Here is a 22,330-nt window from a genome sequence, read left to right as displayed (position 1 = left end):
TGTCTGATTCCTTTCTATAGCCTCTATATCAGCATCCAAAGCTTTCTGCCACTTCTCTTCTTTAACCGCTTCTTCAAATTCTATAAGATCTTGGTCTTCAATAATGGCATTTAACTCATCTTCAGATTGTAACTCACTGCTAGTAGCATAATCTTGTAGATAAGTCGCATAATCTTGTAGATAACTAGGAGGCCTTCCTACTCTTCCCGCCTTTATACTTGTAGTGCTTGGATCCGTTTCAACAACACTCTCTTCATTAGTTACTTTATCTTGCTCTTCATCAGATTCAACTTGGACACTTTCTGTCACACCCCAACCTAACGGCGGAACATGCCGGAGTGCGACATAATTTGTATCATATCTAAAAGACACTAAAATAAATATAAAGTCTCAATATCTAATTTATTTATTCAAATCATCGTACACAAGGATTTCATAGCAAAACAACTTAAAAACAATTACATCATACAAAACAAATAAATTGTTCTTTATTTAATAAAAGCTAAAGTCCAACTAAGTCTTGCATCATCAATCATCCCAAATAGCTTCATACGATATGCGTAAAAATAGATATATTTTGTCAACTTAAAGTTGAGCAAGCAATCAAAATTTGATATATATATATATATATATATATATATATATATATATATATATATATATATATATATATATAATAAAAATGGCAATTCCCTGTGTTATCATGCATATTACTTCAACTAGCATAACATACATAAAATTCATTTTGGCCATGATTCATCGAACACAATCAATGGCTACTAAATAATAAATACAAATAATAGTGTCGTTTGGCCATGATCCATCGAACACGATCTATGGTTATTCAAACGGTGTATGATCATACTATGAGGATGAGTTTGAGGATGAAATACCAACCAATTATAAAAACTGTAAACACATAATCAAGTAGCATTTAACAACTAGTCGAGCAAGATCACAATATGCAAATAATGGAATTGAGTTTGATAATTTAATTGAGTGCATAAATAAACTTAGATTTTGTGTACGCATAAAGTCCCCAAAACAAAAATAGAAAAAGGGGAGTGTGATTACTCACCTTTGGGCGATAGGCGAGTTAAATAAGGCGAGGATGTGAAATAAGCGAGCTGGGTAAACATAAGAAAATAAACCTACAATTCTCACAGAAAATAATATAATTAAAAAGAAGCATTTGGCAACTGGAATCGCGTGAAAACTACATACGATTCTCGAGTTACGATAAAAACAAGATTTAAGCGAGCTGAGACGGGTCAGAATCCGAACAATGAATTTGGGTTTGGGTTCGTATTCTGGTCCGTTGCATGTAAAATGTGAAAATAAATCTAAAACTATTATGGAGCTAAAGTTAATTTTAATCAGAAAGTGGAGCAATCGAACATCCCAATTTTAATGTTTAAGAACCCTAAACGGGTCAAAACGCAATTGACTAGAAAAAACCCTTAGATCTGTAAAATTGATAGAGAGCTTTTGTTAGTTAGATAAAAATACACAACTTTCTTGAAGACAACTTGCCCGGAAAAAGAATGGAGATATGCGAACCAAGAATAAAAAGAACTAAAAGCCCTCGCATGGAAATTATAGTGCGTACGGTTGTGTGTCATAACTTCGAACCGAGGGTGCTTTGGACAACAATGAAAATGTGGTATGATAAGGGCATGATGGATACGCTGCGGTACATCCTATATATAAGTGTCTTTGCCATATTTTCGTTTGTAGCGTTTTTCGGGTCACGCGAAATTCTATGTTGTGTTAAAGTTTTTTATAAAATAAATAAATAAATAGATAAAAACCTTAAAAGTTTTTTTAAATACTTTTTGTGTAGTTTTTCCTTAATTTCAGGACAAAATTTTAAAAAGTAGGGAATGCTGTAGCATTTGCTATTTTTCAAACCCGAAAACCTAACCTGTTTAAATTTTTGGATTTTCATTTATGTTCGTTCTCGTTAAATTTTATCAAATTATATTTATCTATATTTTGGGGATATTTTACAAACTCAATTTCATATACTTTATGCCAAAATTTCAATTAAATAAAGTCCATGGGCTAATTATATATATAAAAATAAATAAACTTTTAGATATTGCCACCCGTCGCGCTATGCGACGGGGATTCATTAAGCCCGTCGTGTTTGCAAATCAGCAAATCATTGTTTGGTTCATTTCGTGTCGGTGTCACTTATTTTGGTATTCCGATTTCGTATATCTTCCATATAGAATGATTTGAATATGCCTTGGCATCATGCCAAAACTTATTCCCTTGATTCCTTGGAGTAAGGAACAAGAAATGGTGCTAATTTTGGTTAATTTTTGATTTCTTCCATTTTTAACGCGATATAGAATTAATACATCATTTGGGCGATATGTTTATTTTCTTAAGTGTAACATCCAACTTTTTGTTAAATAATAAATGCCGAAAAGTTTTGTTATTAACTGTGTGTCGTTAAGTTAGTCGTGTGTTAAGTGTTCGGATAATATTTGGATTTTGGAATTGTGAGTGGGTTGTGAGGCCCATGCCCCCCTATATAAGCCTAACCTCTCCACCCTTTCACCATTTTGTTACCTTTCACCATACACACACACACTCAAGAACACACACACTTTCTCTCTACATTCCGGATCCAAATCCGTGTAAAAAGAGGAAGAATCTCGTGTGTAGACATCATCAAATAACAAGAATCACGTCCAGATCTACGTATTGTCCGGATCTGAACTCGAACCCGAAGCAAAAGGTAGGTTTCGATTTAAATGGTTAAGTTTTATGGTTAGAATCAGCATGCAAACAGATATAATGATAGATCGGGTTGTGAAATGTAAGAAAAATATAAACTTGGTAAGTTATAACCACTTGGGTGCACTTTAGGTAAAAAGGTGGCGTTTGGACTTTGAGAGATGGGTTCAGGATCAGGTGCATGGGGTCAGAATGTGTCGAAAGTTGAGAAAGAGTAAAAATCAGGTCCTGAGGAAGAGCCACGAAGTAAAATGGCTTTAAAATAGTAAAAACGAAGAAAGGAAGGCATTTCGCTTCGCTCAGTCATGAGAAGCAAAATAGTCATTTCGCTTCGCTCAGCCATGAGAAACGAAACAGGCATTTCGCTTCGCTCAGCCTTTAGAAGCGAAACATGTTATGCGAAGCGAAATTCTTTGCGAAATTCCTCCCATGCGAAATTGTTTAAGTTGTTATTAAAATGTGACCCGATTAATTTTCTGATGCATTTTTGTTAAAGGACTGTTAATGAAAATAAAATTTTTCTTAGCTGACTTGGCAGCTCAACCCCAGCCAGGGGCTCTGCTCCTTGGACCCTGCTAGGGACTGCCACCCCTAGACCCCGCTACCAGGGGCGCTGCCCCCGGACCCCCGTTAGTTGAGAGTTTCATTAACTTAGATATAGGAAGTAGTAGAAATAGATAATTGACACGCATAATGTATTATACAGTTAGCTGTGCACAACTAAGGAAGGGCATTACCATTAATGGCGAGAGAACCCGACTCCAGGTGAGTTCTAGCCCCATTTCCTGGTTATGTTTTCGGGGCGGTGTGCATACTCCTATGTGGCAGTTAAAATGCTTATCTTCAGTGATAGGTATATGATACGCGTATGATCGTGCATTGAATGTTATTACCATATGATGGTTATGTGAATGAATGTGTATGTAAATATTATATGCATAAGACAAGTAAAGTATGCGCTTATGATAGGGACCAGACCCTCATAATATCTAAGATGATAGGGACCAGACCCTTACAATATCTGAGATGATAGGGACCAGACCCTCATAATATCTGAGATGATAGGGACCAGACCCTTATAATATCTGAGATGGTTAAGATAGAATAGCTTATGGTATACCATAGGGTTTTATAAAAGAAAGTATGTAAGTACGTATGCATGTATATAAATTATGTGTGAAAGAAGTAAGGTATGAATACGTATCTTCGGACGCGTATGAGTAAGGATAGGAATGTATTGTATGTTAAATTGATTAACTAGAACTCACTCAGCGGCTGACTTTTAGTATGCAAGCAGGCAGATAGCTTGAGGCAGCTGGCTTGAGGAGGGACACATGGCAAAACTCAAGTTTATTTATGCACTCAATTAAATTATCAAACTCAATTCCATTATTAGCATATTGTGCTATTGCTCGACTATAGGGCTGGCAATTTATACACGAGACACGAATCCACGACACGTATCTACACGACCTTAACAGGTAACGGGTAAGGGCTTAACAGGTTTCGTGTACTAAACAGGTAGACACGAATTTACCTGTTAATTTTTGTGTCTAAACAGGTAAAATACTTGTTTACCTGTTAAGTACCTATTATATATATATATATAATATTATAATTTTATTATCCATTTATCCTAATTCCTAAACCAGTAAACCCTAACCAGTACGACTTCCAATCTTCCATCATTCACTCATTCCCTCTATATCACCACTTTCTCAGCCGTCGGCCCGTCACTACTCACCCGCCGGTGCTTCCTCCACCGCCGCCCCTCTCCGGACAAACCCCTCTCCGCCAGCCGGTGTTTGAAACACTTCTTGTCAGCGTCGCCGCTGCCCGCCGGTGCTTTCTCCGCAGGCGGAATTTGTTAAATATGTGTTTCCAAACAGCACTTATCGTGTATTATCGTGTTTTATCGTGTATGTCAGGTATTAACAGGTTCGTGTTCGTGTTTAGGATGTAGGTACACGATAAGTTTTCGTGTCGTGTACAGGTATACCCATTTCGTGTTCATGTCTTATCGTGTTCGTGTCTTATCGTGTACGGGTATACACGATATGCCAGCCCTACTCGACTAGTTGTCAAATGCTACTTGATTATGTGTTTGTAGTTTTTATGGTTGGTTGGTATCTCATCCTCATCCTCGTAGTATGATCATACACCGTCTTAGTAGCCATAGATCGTGTTCGATGGATCATGGCCAAACGACACCATTTTTTGTATTTATTATTTAGTAGCCATTGATTGTGTTCGATGAATTGTGGCCAAAACGAATTTTATTTATGTTATGCTAGTTGAAGTAATGCATGATATCGTAAGGAATTGCCATATTTATTATATATATATATATATATATATCTCAAATTGTGATTATTTGCTCAACTTATGCTGACAAAATATATCTATTTTTACGCATATCGTAGGTAGCTATTTGGGATTATTGAAGATGTAAGACTTAGTTGGACTTTAGGTTTTATTAAAATAAAAAAACAATTTATTTGTTTTATATGATGTAATTGTTTTAAGTTATTTTGTTGTGAAACCCTTGTGTACGATGATTTGAATAAATAAATTAGATATTGACACTTTATATTTATTTTAGTTTCTTTTAGCTATGATACAAATTATGTCGCCAAACGGAATGTTCCGTCGTTAGGTTGGGGTAGAGGTGGGCAAATAAACCAGTTAATCGAACCAATCCGAAAATTGAACCAAAACCGAACCGGTTTGAAACCGATTATGTAGAAACGGTTTGGAACTGATTGAAACAGTAGGTTCGGAACCGATTTTTAGTTTTCTCCATCAAAACCGGTTAACCGAACCAAAACCGGCCAAAACCGGGCAAAAACTGATCAAAACTCGAACCGAAACCGATCAAAACCCGAACTAAAACTGATCGTAACTTGGTCAAAAAACCGGTTTCAACCCGAACCGAAAACGATCATAAACCGGTTTTGACTTTTGTTGACCCAATCGAACCGGTTTCAAACCAAACCGGTTTTGAGTTTTAAACCGGTTTGTGCACCTCTAGGTTTGGGTGTGACAGAAAGTGTCCAAGTTGAATCCGATGAAAAGCAAGATGAAGTAACTAATGAAGATATGTTGTTGAAACGGGTCCAAACACTTCAAGTATAAAGGAGGGAAGAGTAAGAATACCTCCCAATTATCTACAAGATTATGCGAGTTATCTACAAGTTTATATTACTGGTAGTGAGTTACAATCTAAAGATGAAGATGAGTTAAATGTCATGATTGAAGACCAAAATCCTATAAAATTTGAAGAAGCGGTTAAAGAGGAGAAGTGGCAGAAAGCTATGGATACTGAAATAGAGGCTATAGAAAGGAATTAGACATGGAGTCTGGTTAAATTGCCAAAAGGTTCAAAATGTATTTGCGTTAAGTGGCTGTTTAAAACAAAAAAATGAGAAAGGAGAGATAGAAAAGCATAAGGCAAGGCTGGTTGCTCGTGGGTATGGGCAACAGTATGGTGTAAACTACTCGGGGGTTTTCCACTTTCATTTTCTACTTTACCTTTAAATTCCTTAAACCTTTCTAAAGCTTGTGATTTTTCAAACTTCTTGAATTTTTGTTCATGGACTACAAGAGTACTCTACAACTCATCAAGTGTTATTATCTCTTTTATATTTTTTTGATTCTTCAATTGAGACCACCATATACATGTACTTATCGGTAAGGGTTCTGAGGATCTTTTCCACAATCTTCTCATCCGTCATGGTCTCACCGTTACTTCTCATTTGGTTTGACACAGTCAGGACTCTACCAAAATAATTCGGTATTGTCTCATCATTCTTCATCTCCAGGACCTCAAAATCCCTTCTTAACTTCTGCAACATAGACTTCTTTACACGTTCGTTTCTGGCAAGCCTTTTCTTCATCGACTCCCATATCGCTTTAGAAGAGCTTCTATCTTGGATCTGCTCGAACGAGATCCTATCTATCACCTGATACAAGCAATGCTTCACTTGTAAGTCTTTTGATATGAGATCTTCCAATTTCTTCCTCTGACCCTCCGATGGAGCAATCCCAACTACTGGTTCAATGATCCCCGGATCAATAAGACCTCACAGTTGCTTTGCGCGCAACAAGTTTTCCATCATCTCACTCCAGTACTCGCAATGCCCATCAAACACTGGAACCTTCAATTTCTCGGTACTCATCTTCATTTCTTTTGTCAGTGATTGAAGTGAAGTTTTGCTCTGATACCAATTGATGTATTGGATACCAGTTGTGAATAAAAACTTGATTCATTAACGATGCCAAACGGCTTTAAATACAATAAGGAAAATAACAAACGAAGCTAGAAAACAGGAAACTAATTAAATGTCTAGTAGAACAAGATAAAGCAAATATGGCTTCTTCCATCCACGTGGTTTATTCTATTCTTCTTTTTCAGATCTTAACGAAAACTAATAGTAACAAAAGCTGACCAACAAACTTACTCTTTCAATATTTATTAAAGGCCCATTTGTTTAAAATAAGGATTATATATGAGCTACTGAGTTTATATAAATGCCCATTTGTTTAGCCTGAAGCTTTTAGAGATTTTCAGGGATAGCCATGCGTAAGTAGTTAAATGTCATCGATCATTATAAAGACTTTTAAAAACGATATTCTTTAAATATTTTGAAATTAGCATTCAACCACTTTCAAAAATCAAACACAAGGTCATGACTAGGAATGGCAACGGGGCGGGTTTGGGGCGGGTTTTGCTTAACCCGAACCCGAACCCGAAACCAAAAACCATCCCCGTACCCGCCCCATTACCCGTCGGGTTTAAATCGGGGATTCCCCGTTTGGTTTTTTGTACCCCCCCGACCCGCCCCGTCCCCGAACCCGAAAACCCGAAACCGATCCGACCCGACCCGAAATTGGTTCATCACATAACTGAACATTTATCGAAATAAACTTCTGCATCACACACATGAAAGCTGAAACAATGTGTTACAAAGGAAATAAAACCAAGTCTACATGGCCGAAAAATCATGCCAAATACACAAACTACAAACTTGCGACCAAATCTAAATACCAAATCAAACCAAATCATCCAAAGTCGTCGTGCCACTTTCTTTAGTACCTACCTACATTAAGAATATTTATCAATAAATCAACCAAGTTAAAAGAATAAAAGCTATGTTACAAAAATAGTAAATTTTATAAATATTATTACCTCTTCCACATCCATTTCATATTCAATGGTGCGGCAATATGCCTCGGTCTCTTCCGAACAAGTTTCTATATTTAATAGTAATAACATAAACATATATTCATGATTATGAAGATAAATAACATGAGTAATAATGTAATATTCAATATAGCGTTACCTCGAATCTCATTCAACAACCAACTTTGAGCACACATTAAAGCCTCCAAAGTTTTTGGGTGAAGTCGACTTCGGTGAGGACTTATTAATCTTCCACTTGTACTGAACGCAGATTCAGAGGCAACGGTGGAAACTGGAATTGTCAATACATCTTTTGCCATCCTTTGAAGTGTCGGATACTTACCTCCATTTGTCTTCCACCAAAGCAACAAATCCAGTTCTACTTCATCAGGCAAAAGATTTTCTTTCAAGTAGTTATCTAACTCTGCCATATCATTCAAGTCATCATTCACCTTAGCTTTGGATTTAATGTCAGATAGGAATTTTTGGAATCCACCAGAAGAACACTCTGACAACCCCGAACTGAATAAAGATGAACTAGAACCACCACCTATAAATTAATGTGAATCAAGATAAATCAAATATTAGCAATTTATATTTATACTCATTAAATATTAATATGATTATACCTTCATAGTAGTTTTTACCACGTGAGTTGGTAGATTCATATTCTTTAAAAAAAGCTCGGACAAAATCCTCAAGAGATTTAAACTCTTCCTTTGCCATTTCTTCACCGTATAAGGCAGGCATAAGCAACTCTACGTATTTTAGCTTGTAACGTGGATCTAAAACCGCAGCCATCCCCATAATCCCATGAATTACAGACCAATATTTATCAAACTTGATACTCATTTTATACGCCATTAGACTAATGTCAACAATAGAAGACTTAGTCCACTCCCGCATAGAAAAACGAATCTCACATATCAAAGGGAAAAAGACATTAGCAGTAGGATACTTGTTACCAGAAAACAAAAGAGTTACCCGATAGAATAGTTGTAGCTTGTTACATATCTCAGTTGCTAAGTCCCAATCAAGGTCCGTAGGCAAACTAGTATACCTGGGCTCTCTTTGCTTTAATCGCGTGAAAACATGTCTATAAGGTATAGCAACACTAAGCATCAAATAAGTAGAGTTCCAGCGAGTCTTGCAATCAACGATCAGTTTCTTTGTGTATTCCATTTCAAGTTGATTGGCTGCTTCCTCAAATTTTTGCTCTCTTTTTCCTGATGCAGACCAAAATAAAACACTATCTCTAATTCTTTCAATCCCATCCTCAATAACAGACAAACCATCTTGAACAATCAAATTGAGAATGTGCGCGCAACAACGCATATGAAACAACTCTCCTTTCCTCATGAGTGATCTCAATGGAAGCTTCTGTAGTAACTTGTTGATAATTGCATCATTTGTGGTACAATTATCAACGGTAAGAGTAGACACTTTTCTATCAATATTCCAATCACATAGACAATCATATAGCGTATCTGCAAGAACATCAGCTGTATGTGGTGCAGGCACATAAATAAACCTATATAAAATTTATGCATCAATATAAGTGTAAAATACATTTAAAGTTTTAAACTAACTTTATATTAGACTTGTACAATATATATGCTTTACCTCATGATTCGGCTTTGCAAGTTCCAAGAGTCATCTATAAAGTGTGCAGTGACGGCCATAAACCCTTTTCTTTGATGGTTAGCTGTCCACATATCAGTAGTTATTGCCACTCTACTTGTGATCCTCCCTAATAGTTTCTTAGTTTTCACCCTTTCATATTCATAAATTTTTAAAATGTCGCTCTTGATGGTATTTCGACTCGGAACCTTAAACAAAGGTTGAAGACCTTGAACAAACTTTCTAAAACCATGATGGTCCACCGTTGTAAGAGGATACTCGTGCACAATAATCATCTCCGCGAGATCTCTCCTTGAGTTGTCTGGATTAAACGTGTAGTTGGAGAGATATGATGAACTGCCATCAACTTTCTTTTGCTCCATAATCAAGATGCTTTGTCGTATATCTTTAACAGTTCGTCTTGGACAACGTTCAAAATGATCTCGTAAATGCGATGTGCCGTTTTTGCTTGAACCTCCTAGCTTTTTCTTACAATAGTTACATTCCGCCTTATCTTCACCGTTCACTTTCATTAATTTAAAATGGTTCCACACGGCAGATCTTTTCCTTTTACCACCGACATTTTGACCATCTTCAAAAGTATCATCAAGGTTAGACTCATCGTGGGTAGTAAAGTTAGTTGGTGGTGGTTCATTAGAATCATGTACCCCTTCACTGCTTCCTTGAGGAGTAGAATAAGTAGGAGTGTTTGAAGCAACGGGAGTAGGAGTACAAGTGTCTGAAGCAAATTTATCACCTTGTGATGCCATATAGTTGTAGATGCAACTGAAATAGAATGGCACATAGAAGACTTTAAGCAAAAGCCAACTACAGGCTGCTAGAAGATAACAAATTAAAGACATAGTAAAGAGAATTAAAGAAGATTATACAATATGGACCAGTGGCTCGTGATTGCTAGTGCATGATAGATTGATAGGTCAATGTATACCAGCTACACTACAAATTAAGAGGCTCGACTGCTTTCTTCTATTATAGAATTTATAGAGGAATCAATGAGATTATACTTCATATGAACAGGTGGTAGGATGAGAAAGCGGTGGAATGAAACAGAGACCGAGAGGCCATAGAGTAAGAATATGAATATAATTGAGGATAATATTAATATTAATATAGTCTATTATCATGGAAAGAGGAAACCCCTAAAACAAATTAGATTCCCCAAATCAATTATCATGTCAATCATCAATCGCAAAGAGAACGGTGTATCATACGATATGCAACAACAACAAAATTAGGTCAATTTCAAATGAAAAACCCTAAAAAAGGAGAAAACATACTTCGGTGTGTGTGTGATAGTGGGGAAGAAAAGAATGGTGTGTGTGTGTGATTAAAGAGTGAGATTACATACTTCGGCTGGGATCAAAACGAGGAGGAGGAGGGTGGTCCGGTGGTGCAGACGGCGATTGAGTGGATGGTGATGGTGGTGCAGACGGCGATTGAGTGAATCGGGGGCGGACTGGCGGTGGCGGAGTCTGGATGAGTGGATGTCTGGATGTAGGTTTAGGTTTTTAATATATATATATATATATATATATATATTATTTATATTTATATTTATATATTATATCGGGGCGGGTCGGGGCGGGGGTACCTGAACCCAAACCCGAACCCGAACCCGAAACAATCCCCGAAACAATCTCCGAAACCCGACCCGAAACCGAAAAAACAAAACCCGACCCGACCCGAAATAAGCCGGTTTTCGGGTTTCCCCGTCGGATTCGGGGATTTTTGCCATCCCTAGTCATGACTCATGCCAATGTTTCACGAAAAGGGTATTTACATCAAATATATTCTATGACGACCTAAGATCCCATAAACTTCGATAATTATACTAAATAAATTAATCAAAATTAATTGAGATATAAAAGAGAACACGAGAAAAAGGTTAATAACAAGATGTTGTGTTTTATATACGTCGTCACCATGACTCCTCCATGACCATCGATTAATCTCATCAACCATTCTCCGCCGTCCGATTAAGAAAACAAAAACCAACTGGTTAGGTGTAGGTGCATAGATATAGCAAGCAGCATATCATATAGATATAGCTTCAACATGAGTGTAACACAATCCTACTAGTTTTCTTTTCTCCTCCTTCATCTTTTCTTATCCTCAACGTCAATCTTCACCGCCTTCAGGTATTATTATTATTATTATTAAGTTTCATCTGTTTGATTCGTTAAACCCTAGTTTTATCTTGAATATAGATCTTGTTGATTGATAACTAAGATAGCTTTTGATTGTTTTTTTTGGTTGCTAATTTCGGGTTATTTATTGTGAGATTTTAGGGATCCGGGTTTTTGGGGGGTTTATTTTTTTAGGGTTTGTGATGGAAAATGGTGTGCATGAATTGAAGTCAAAAGTAGAGGAATTTGATGCAGATGCTAATGGATTATCATTATCAACAGATGGTGGTGTTAATGAGGGTCAAGGGATTATAGATGTCAATAATGATGCGGCCGAGGCTCGTGAGACACAAATAGTTATTGAAAAGGCGCTGCCTGTAGAGGCGGTTGTATCTTCAGAGGTAACATTAGTTAAGTTATTTGTTTAATCGAAAGGGCTGGTAAATTGGGTACCTGTTTAGACACAATAAGACCTGTTTAGCAAAAAAGTACACTATGCAATTTTATACTTTTTTCATAAGTAACTAAAATTAAGAGGCTAGAGTTCATCATTTCTCCTTCTTGATACATACGACATATAAACGCCAAGCTCAAACCACCAAAACCAAGTGTTAAACGAGTCTTTTTCATGTTTGATACATGTGTTAATCATGCCGTCTCTAACATGTTAAACACAATAACACACGCTTTGCCAGCCCTTTCAAATGAATAGCAATAGCATGTTATTAATATCTATATCTATATTATATTTTACGCTCTTCATCAAGTTGTAGAATATATGTTAGTAATGTTCAACTTGTATACAAATACACTATTAATTATATAGTTTGATTGATTGTTGCCTTGTTGGTTATATGTAGGTGATTGATGAAGTAAGTACTTCTGATAGTACAACCGTGGATCAACCCGTTGTGATTGATAATAACAAAAGCAATGAGCACACGGATTTTGAGGAACCCGAGGGAAAACCGCTTAATTCTGTAGAGTTTAACGAAGAGAGAAATACGTCTGATAGTGCAACCAGCAATCAGCTGAGTGAACTTGAAGCTAATGACACTGTGAATGATGGTTGTAGTGAGGCAATTGATGGTGAAAGAACTTCTGATAAAGGTAATGAATTGGAAACTGATGAGTCGGCGGCTGGTGGAAAAGATGAGGTGAAAATTGAGATTGTGAGTGACGAACAAAAGACTTATGCAGATGCAAGCAAAGATGAGCCGAATAAGTTGGAAAATAATGGGATAAATGAGGACGAAAATGTATCTAATGCAGATATATTGGAAGATGTTAACGAGGTTAACAAGAAACCGGTTACTTTAATTCTTGAAACTTCTGAAAGTGGTGTTTCAAACCATGTTGATTTGGAACAAACAGTGATACGTGAAGATCATGCTAGTGGAGGTGCGAATGGAAGAGATATGCTGGTTACTGAAAGTAAAGATGCTGATAGTTATAATCAGAAGGAAAAGTTGGAAACTTCAAGCAATAATTCGCTTAATATGCAAAATGGGTCAACCGTTGAACACATTCAAGATGATGAAAAGGTTAAAGAAGAAAGTATTTCAACCATTGATGAGCCTGATAACCATGTGGAAATAACAGTATCTCCCGAGGCTGACAAAAGTGAACTGAAAAATCATGAAACAAAACAAGATATTATGCCAGTGGACAAAGAACCAAACTCGAGGCCTGTTACAGGTGTCTCTTTACCCACACCAAAATCTGCAACACCCAAACATGATTCAAAACCTAAACAATCTCCGGTTCCTAACTCCAAACCGCCCCCTGCACCCGCACCCGCGCCGACTGACTCGAGGCCTGCTGTAGGCGTCTCTTTACCCACACCAAAATCTGCAATACCCAAACATGATTCAAAGCCTAATCAATCTCCGGTTTCTAATTCCAAACCGCCCCGTGCAGCCACACCTGCTCTGACTGACTCGAGGCCCGTTATAGGTGTCTCTTTACCCACACCAAAATCTGCAACACCCAAACATGATTCAAAACCTAATCAATCTCCAGTTCCTAATACCAAACCGTCCCCCGCACCCTCACCCGCTCTGACTGACTCGAGGCCCGTTATAGGTGTCTCTTTACCCACACCAAAATCTGCAACACCCAAATATGGTTCAAAAGCTAATCAATCCCCGGTTCCTAACTCCAAACCGTCCCCCGCACCCACACCCACTCCAACTCCATCCTCAGCATCAACCCGCTCCACTGGTCTCGGCAGTGCTGCACCGCTATTAGAACCTGCTCATCGTATGGTGCGATCTCAACCCAACGGAACCACGTCTCCTCCTCCAAACCAAGTCATTGAAGAACTGACAAATGGGGAGCCCGATGAAAATGACGACACCCGTGAAAAGCTCCAGATGATACGGGTTAAGTTTTTAAGACTGGCCCGTAGGCTAGGGCAGACTACTCATAATGTTGTGGTGGCTCAGGTCTTATATCGGTTAGGATTGGCTGAACAGTTAAGAGGCAGTAACGGGGGCCGTGTTGGTGCTTTTAGCTTTGAGCGGGCTAGCACCATGGCTGAGCAGTTGGAAGCAGCCGGTCAAGACCCGCTCGAATTCTCATGCACCATTATGGTTCTCGGGAAAACCGGGGTTGGGAAAAGTGCAACCATTAATTCAATATTTGACGAGGTTAAGTTCGGGACCGACCCGTTTAAACTCGGGACAACAAAAGTTCAAGACGTTGTTGGAACCGTTCAGGGTATAAAGGTTCGTGTTATCGACACACCGGGCCTTCATTCTTCATGGACTGATCGAAGGAAAAACGAGAAGATTCTCCACTCGGTTAAACACTTTATCCAAAAATCCCCTCCGGACATTGTTTTGTATCTTGACCGGTTGGATATGCAAAGTCGGGATTCGGGTGACATGCATCTTTTGAGAATGATAACCGATGTATTTGGTCAGTCTATATGGTTTAATGCTATTGTGGTCTTGACCCATGCTGCATCGGCTCCACCCGATGGTCCGAACGGGGAACCTACGGCTTATGACATGTTTGTGACCCAATGGTCCCACGTGGTCCAGCAAGCTATTCGACAGGCTGCAGGTGATATGCGGCTCATGAACCCGGTTTCATTAGTCGAGAACCATTCGGCGTGTAGAACGAATCCGGCCGGTCAACGCGTTTTGCCAAACGCCCAAGTGTGGAAGCCTCATTTGTTATTACTTTCATTTGCTTCAAAGATATTAGTTGAGGCGAACATGTTGTTAAAATTACAAGACTCTCCACCGGGTAAACCTTTCACAGCACGGACCCGACAACCGTCATTACCGTTTATACTTTCGAATCTTCTTCAATCGAGACCGCAGCTTAAGTTACCTCAAGATCAGTTTGGTGACGATGATGATGTCGGGGATGATGTCAGCGACGACTCGGATGATGACGAGCCATCAGAATATGATGAGCTACCACTGTTTAAACGGTTAACTTGTTCCCAGCTGTCAAAGCTTAGTAAAGCACAAAAGAAAGCTTATTATGATGAATTGGAGTATCGGGAAAAACTCTTCATGAAGAAACAGTTAAAAGACGAGAAGAAACGAAGAAAGGTGATGAAGAAAACGGCGGATATTAATGTTAATAATAGTAATAATAATGTCGAGGAAAGTAACGGGGCTGCAACGGTACCCGTTGCGGTTCAAGATATGACTTTACCGGTATCGTTTGATGCGGATAATCCAATTCATCGGTACCGAGCACTCGACACGGCTAACCAGTGGCTCATCCGACCCGTACTCGACCCGCACGGGTGGGACCACGATGTTGGTTATGAAGGAATCAATGTGGAACACTTGCTTGCACTACGAGACAAGATACCCGTCTCGTTTATGGGTCAGATTACCAAAGATAAAAAAGATGCCAATCTGCAAATGGAGGTATCGAGCGCGTTAAAACATGGGAAGTCGAAACCGAATTCAACGACAGTAGCATTCGATATGCAAACCGTTGGGAAAGAGATGTCGTACACGTTAAGAAGCGACACCCAATTTATTAATTACAGAAAAAACAAAGCATCGGTCGGACTCTCAGGTACTTATTTCGGTGACACGTTAACGAGTGGTGTGAAATTTGAGGACAAGTTAACGATTAGTAAACGAGGGCAGTTGGTGGTGGTGGGTGGGGCCGTTATTGGGAGGGGTGACGTGGCGTATGGTGGGAGTTTGGAGGCTACGTTACGAGATAAAGATTACCCGTTGGGTCGGTTTTTGTCAACGATTGGTCTTTCGGTTATGGATTGGCATGGCGACCTGGCGCTTGGGTGGAACGCGCAGTCTCAGATTCCTATTGGTCGGTCTACTAACCTGATTGGTCGGGTTAATTTAAACAACAAGGGTTCGGGACAAGTTAGTGTTCGGTTGAATAGCTCTGAACAGCTTCAACTTGCATTGGCCGCGTTGGTGCCGGGTTTTTGTAAGCTATTGGGTTATTATCAAGATCGTGATTCAGCATATTGATTACCAACATGTGAGTAGAAGTTTTATTTACTATGCTTTTTTTTTAAAGTTTAAATTGTTGGATTAATTTGATACATTGTTTGTTGCAGGGGATAATGTTTTGGGAAAGTAGTTATATGCACAAAAGGTTATTAGTGGTAGAGCTTGCAAAACTTATGCATGCTGCTGGTTTTTGTTTTAATTTTATTTTGGCTTGGAATTCTTACAAGTATAGAGATGTTCTGGTTAGAATTGGGACCGAGTTTAGTTAGCGCATTGTATTATGCATATTTTGAGTATGCGACTCTCAAAGGTCTTAAGTGAACGTGACTCTTAATTAATTGGTACGGTTTGCCTACATTCTACCCTTTCTAGATCTTGCTTATAGCTCTACTATGAGGAGGGATTTTACTGGATATGGTGGTGGTTGTTGCTTACAGGTACGTTTGGATAAAATGTATTAGAAAACTGTTGGGTATTAGGACTATTACATCAAGATTATTATAACTATAAGAGCAAGATTATGAACAAGAAGATGAATCAGGGGACTCTTGTATTTGATTGAAGAATATAGAAAACGTAAGCTAATAACTTGATCACATAAAACGCAACAAACCACAAGACCAGGAGTCGTCCTCAACGATGTGACCGTCTGGATATTTATTCAACATTAAACTAATAACCCATGCGTGCGTGACGCTGACAACGCGCGCAACAGAAGGGACCAAGAGTTCTATAAATATGCTCCATAGTTTGAATCAGTCTTCATCACATTCCTTGATTCAAACTCCATGACTCCTCTCAACGGTGACTTTGTTAGCACATCTCCCACCTAATGCGTTTCGATCTACTTGCATAAGATCTTGAAAATTCTTTAAATTGTTTTTAAAGTTGTGTCACAATTGACACACTTTTCTGATTTCTCAGCTTCTGTGCTTGACCACCAACCACAACCACCACCGACACCCGCCAACCACCACCCCATCCGCCAATCAAAAAATTATACAAAAAATGTAAAGGAAAATTATTTTATAATATTGGAAAATCTGAAAATGTCTCAAGAGAGAGAATCTCATTTTGTTCTATCATTTTTAGAAGACTCAATTAATGTCTTTTATAAACTAAATGTATAAAACTATTTTTAAAATTCAAGACATGTTATGTCTTAAACTCGTCTTTTACGACCTATTTGGTTTTTTATTTGGTTTTTATATATTATATTCTTAAAATTGGATTGTACTCACATTTGGTTTTTGTTTTAAAACTTTAAAACATGAAGTTTTACGAAATTCTAAATATACCATTGAGACAAGTTTATTTTTATCTACATGCTAACATAAATTTTGTTTAAAACCGAACCGGGTCAAATTTGTATCAAAATGTTTAATAAAATTTGACCCGGCTCGATTTTAAGTATGAATTGAAACCGCCTTCAGAGAAAGAGACAAGTGTGAATCGCCACCGAAGAATGAGTGGAAAGAAATTAGGGTTTCGAACAGAATTTTGGAAATTTGTGGTGATTAAGTTTGCTATATAACAACTAAGGGATTACTCCATAGAACAGTAATCAAGTATTTAGCTTTGTTCAAATCAGGTCATTAATGTAAAGTTTGTTCTATTTAGGTCACTTAATATTTATTTAGTGTTTCAATCCAGATATTTGACCTGGATAGCAGGTTATCTTGGTTTATTATACACTCTTCTTAAGTAAGAGGTAAACACGTTACTCCTCGAAGTTACCAGGTGTTTAATTTACATTCAGCTTAAGTTAAAATATGTTTACTTTGTACTCCTCTTAAGTTAAGAGGCGTTTACTATACACTCCTCTTAAGTTAAGAGGTGTTTACTTTGCACTCCTCTTAAGTTAATATACACATCTCAATTGAAAGAGCCCTAATGTTAAATAAATATAATTAACGTAACAAACTACTATATACATATTAAATGAAAACAAAGCTACGTTAAAAAAAAATCATTACAAAATATAAAAATAACAAAACGATTAAAAACAAAAACCTAAATAAAACCTCCGTAACACGGGTATAATACATATAAACGAAATCTTTAAAAGCTCCCTTGTTACTCACTAAATTCTCTCAAGCCATCAAATTGCTTTATTTGTAAATAGAGGCTTCTCATGCATTTGACCTGAGTTCACAGGCATGGGTCTCACCAACCCCAGACAGCCCTTAAATGTGTTATAACATCTCATTAAATTAAAAAATTAATCTTACCAAATATTTGATATGAAAATTCTATAAAATAGGGATATACTAAAAATTAATATCCGATTTTTTTAAAAAGATATTATTTTTAATTAAGAAACAATTTTGTAGTAAAAATCATAAGCGAGTCACGAGTCACCAAACCCAGATAGCTTTTAAACTATAAGGCTCCATTCCCGGGAACCCTACCTTTGCTCGGGTTGGATTTACTCATTCATATAATTCGAAAATCAGAGTTAATTAAAACAAATTACGGAATATAAAGTCAACCAATCTTACATATCATAAGTACTTGTTTAAACTGAAGTAACATAAGTGTTGAATATTAAACATAAATAACACGTGTATTCTCTTCTCTTCGATGCCAGTCTTCGTCTTATTGCCACGTGTCTCCATCAAGCAACCTACCTCATTCTATTCACCTGCATGCATACTAAAAGTCAGCTATGCTAACGGAGTTTTAGTTAATTAACATACATTACATTTACTTACTTATTAATACGTGTCCGGAGATACGTATTAAATACTTACCTGTTCGTTTATCATACATACGTACATACATGCTTTCATACTGTCTTACTTATTACTTCTATACAATGTTGTAAAAGTCGTTAGGCGGTCCTAGGCGGTTGACTGGAGAGTTGCGAGTACTCGGGAGTAGTCGGGGATTACTCAGAAAATACCTAAGGAGTACTCGGCCGAGGCGGGGAGTAATCGGGGAGTACTCGGCCGCCTACTCGGGAGTTTTACAACATTGTTTCTATACTTACATTACTATCGTGTCGCTTCATTACTTTTAAGAGCATTTCGCCCTACATACCTTGGATATTATAAGGGTTCGGTACCCTACATACCTCGGATATTATAAGGGTCCGGTGCCCTCCATACCTTGAATATTATTAGGGTTCGGTGCCCTTCCTCGTACCATTCAACCATACATACGTTCGCTATAATATAATTAATCATAACTATGGGCATACTAAATTAATCATTCAATAACGCTCACATACACGCATAATCATATATCTAATATACACATACCATTTAAGGTAAGTGTATTAATCTAACACATCGTAGTATGCACACATCCCCGAAAAACGCAACACAGAGAAGGGCTAGAACTCACATGTAGGCGATTCCTTTCTGAGTTAAATGTAATGCCTTTCTTCAGCGTAGCTCGACTTGCTGTTAATAACGTACACGTATTAATTCTCTATATTTTTTTTGTTATTTTATTTTCTTAAGTTAACGGGGTTAACTTTTAAGTTAACTGAACCGAACATATAATCTCCTTTAACCGATTATATTAGTTTAATATACTTAACATAATTTTATTAGTTACTAAATCTTAAATTAATTATTATTAAGAAACCAATCCTTATAAGTTACGAACCGATCTAATGATTTTAACATGTTAACGGCTTCTAAATGAGCCTATACGTTATTGCTTCCTTAACGAGTCGGATTAAGTTCTCATGCATATATATTTCTTTGTAATTTAATGACTTATTGACGAACTCATGTGTTCAGGCTTTTCTTTAACGAACTTACGGGTTTCAGTTCCGACATGGGTTGGTTCTCGGTTTCGGTTTTCGTTTGAGTTGGGTTACGGGTTTTAAACGAGTCGGTTACAGTTTCCATTCTAATCATATTCATTTATTATTATTATTATTATTATAAAGTATATTTACCAAATCATCCCTCCTAAGTACCCTAACTATTTATAAACAAACCCACTCCCCACCCACCCACCCACCTTTCTTCCTCCTTAACCACAGCCACCGCCGACCTCTGTTTCCTGCCACCCGTCGACGGGAAGAAAAAGAAAAGAACGTTGGAGCTGAATGGAGGAGTTGGTGTTTGGGTTTAAGTTTATGTTTTCTTTAAATCGGCTCCCCTTGAACTACTTGGCTATAGGTTCGGGTCGATTCAGTTTATTTCACTCGACTCAAATTGAGTCGAGTCTCACTTCTTGATTTCCAATCAACCATCATGGACCAAGTTCCTTCGATCCATCTGACTTGGGTTGGCTCGAGTCCACATGTTTAAAGTAGCAGGGGTTCGAGTCGAGTTTGGTGTTTGGCTCGAGTATTATTCCAGTCGAGTTTTATTCATTCGAGCCGTTCCATCATTCCACTCGAGTCCAGCAAATGGGTCGATTCTCTTATTCGGCCCGATTACATTTGGTTCGAGTCACTCGAGTCCATTTGACTCGACCTGGGTCGATCTGTTTGAAATACTCAAGTCGAGCCGCCCGATCTTGTCGACTAGAATATTCGAGTCGAGTCTCTCTCTCGTCATCCCTTACTCGCTCATTTTTGGGCCGAGTCCATTTTTCCATTTCTTCACCCGACTTGATTCGAGTCGGGTTGCTCATTTTCTTTTGGTTCAAGTTGGGTTCGAGTCCATAACCCTCTCGAATCTTTTTCGGTCTCTTTTAAATCTTTGGACCATGTTTATTACATCTATATATACATATGCCGTATTGTTTTAAACCGGAATCCATTTTATTACTTGGTTCAATTAGTGTTCATTTGAGTCGGGTTCATAAGTTCATTTCATTTCTAACTTACAAGATACCCTTTATAATTATTACCCTTTATCATTCAAGAATTAGATGAAGGTGAAGATGAATATAAGTAATGGATCTTAATCATAAAACATACCTTATAAGTTTGGTTATGTTAGATCTTGAACAACTTGTAATTCCTAGAGGAGTTCTTGAATGATGAATGGATAAGAATCAACCTTGCCTCTTTCCTAAATCTAGGGTGGAATGGAATGTTTGTGAGCAGGAGGGCGTACGTGTGTATGGGTGTGTCTGATGATGAGATAATGATGGAGAAATGATAGAATGATGTAGTAATTAGGGTTTTAGGTCATTTATATAGGCTAAGCCCAAGGCTTTTGGCCCGTAATTCTTTTCAAGCGCATAACCATTCTAATCTTTTCTTCTCATTTAAATAATTAAATTGAATAACGTAACACGACACACGTCTAAAATAACTTGTATTATTTATTTACATAAATCCCAAAACGAGGATGTTACAAGTCTTCTCTCTTTAAAAAGGCTTCGCCCTCAAAACCTATTTGTTACGCAAACAACTGAGGATAGAACTTACGCATTTCTTCCTCCATTTCCCACGTTGCATCCGCCCCCTTACGGTGTTTCCAAATCACCTTTACTAATGGAACTAGTGATTTTTTGTGCGCGTTGCGCCAAATTCTGTCGGTAAAACTTGAGCGTTGCAGCGGCAAGCTAATGCGAATTCTGTCGGTATCAGCTACGTTCAATACATTACCGGATTAAAACTAAAACACAGATTCTTCAAATTAATATATTAAAAAAAAAAGAAATGTAGCTGCACTCATATAACTTATTGTATAAAAATTTAATTAATTTAAAACAATGTTTTTTGTCAGTTGGTAAAACTTGAGCGTTGCGACGGTGGTTCGACTTCAGCCGGTATCGGTTATGTTTTACGATACCATAACTAAAAAAAAGGTAAGTTCATGAAATTTACAAATAAAATAACTATTAGCATATGCATATAAAAGAAATTAAAATATATAAAGTGGTGTTTATTCAGTCGGTAAAACCTGGACGTTGGGAAAACCCGAGAGTTAATCCGGGTGTTGTCGGTGAAGCCTGGGCGTTGGTAAAACTTGAGCTTTAAAACATGGACGTTGGTAAAACCCGAGCGTTAGACGGCATGCAAACGCAAATATGGTTAGTATTTGTTATGTTCGTTGGGTATAAGCGTAACTTAAAAAAACAAACATATTTTGAAAGGCAAAAAAAAAAATCGTTGGGTATAAGCATAACTTAAAAAACAAACAAAAAAAAAGCATTATTTGAAAGGCAAAATAAAAAAAAACAATAAAATAATCAAAATGAGTCTTGTGGCACCGACATGTCACCTTTACTTCTATACTAGATGTTGCTCGGTGAGT

General features: G+C 37.6%; 1 protein-coding gene and 1 pseudogene across 2 annotated transcripts; one reads left to right on the top strand and one right to left on the bottom strand.

The window, feature by feature from the left end:
* Window positions 1–9,549: 9,549 nt before the first annotated feature.
* LOC143533723 (zinc finger BED domain-containing protein RICESLEEPER 3-like) lies at window positions 9,550–10,320 on the bottom strand. The gene is made up of 2 exons (XM_077028406.1): window positions 10,026–10,320; window positions 9,550–9,956 (listed from the first exon to the last, which is right to left on the bottom strand). Exons 1-2 carry the CDS (start codon window positions 10,318–10,320, stop codon window positions 9,550–9,552), a joined length of 702 nt encoding a protein of 233 aa, XP_076884521.1.
* A 1,580-nt stretch (window positions 10,321–11,900) lies between these two features.
* LOC143533722 (translocase of chloroplast 120, chloroplastic pseudogene) lies at window positions 11,901–16,317 on the top strand (annotated as a pseudogene). The gene is made up of 3 exons (XR_013135409.1): window positions 11,901–12,098; window positions 12,558–16,182; window positions 16,262–16,317. The product of XR_013135409.1 is annotated as a translocase of chloroplast 120, chloroplastic pseudogene (transcript).
* The last annotated feature ends 6,013 nt before the right edge of the window (window positions 16,318–22,330 follow it).

Source organism: Bidens hawaiensis, unplaced genomic scaffold, assembly GCF_021521415.1.
Source record: "Bidens hawaiensis isolate Kalapana, Puna unplaced genomic scaffold, B.hawaiensis_p1.1 tig00009843_1, whole genome shotgun sequence".
Classification (NCBI taxonomy): Eukaryota; Viridiplantae; Streptophyta; class Magnoliopsida; order Asterales; family Asteraceae; genus Bidens; species Bidens hawaiensis.
Note: the sequence above shows the minus strand (reverse complement) of the source record. Positions and strands in the feature narration are given on the sequence as shown.

Bases quoted from the DNA above. Each gene is read 5' to 3' on its own strand.
- LOC143533723 (XM_077028406.1), bottom strand. From the start codon at position 10,320: ATGGCATCACAAGGTGATAAATTTGCTTCAGACACTTGTACTCCTACT. The intron at 9,957-10,025 runs GTTCAAGCAAAA...GAACTGTTAAAG, and splicing joins TTGTAAGAAAAAGCTAGGAG to ATATACGACAAAGCATCTTG.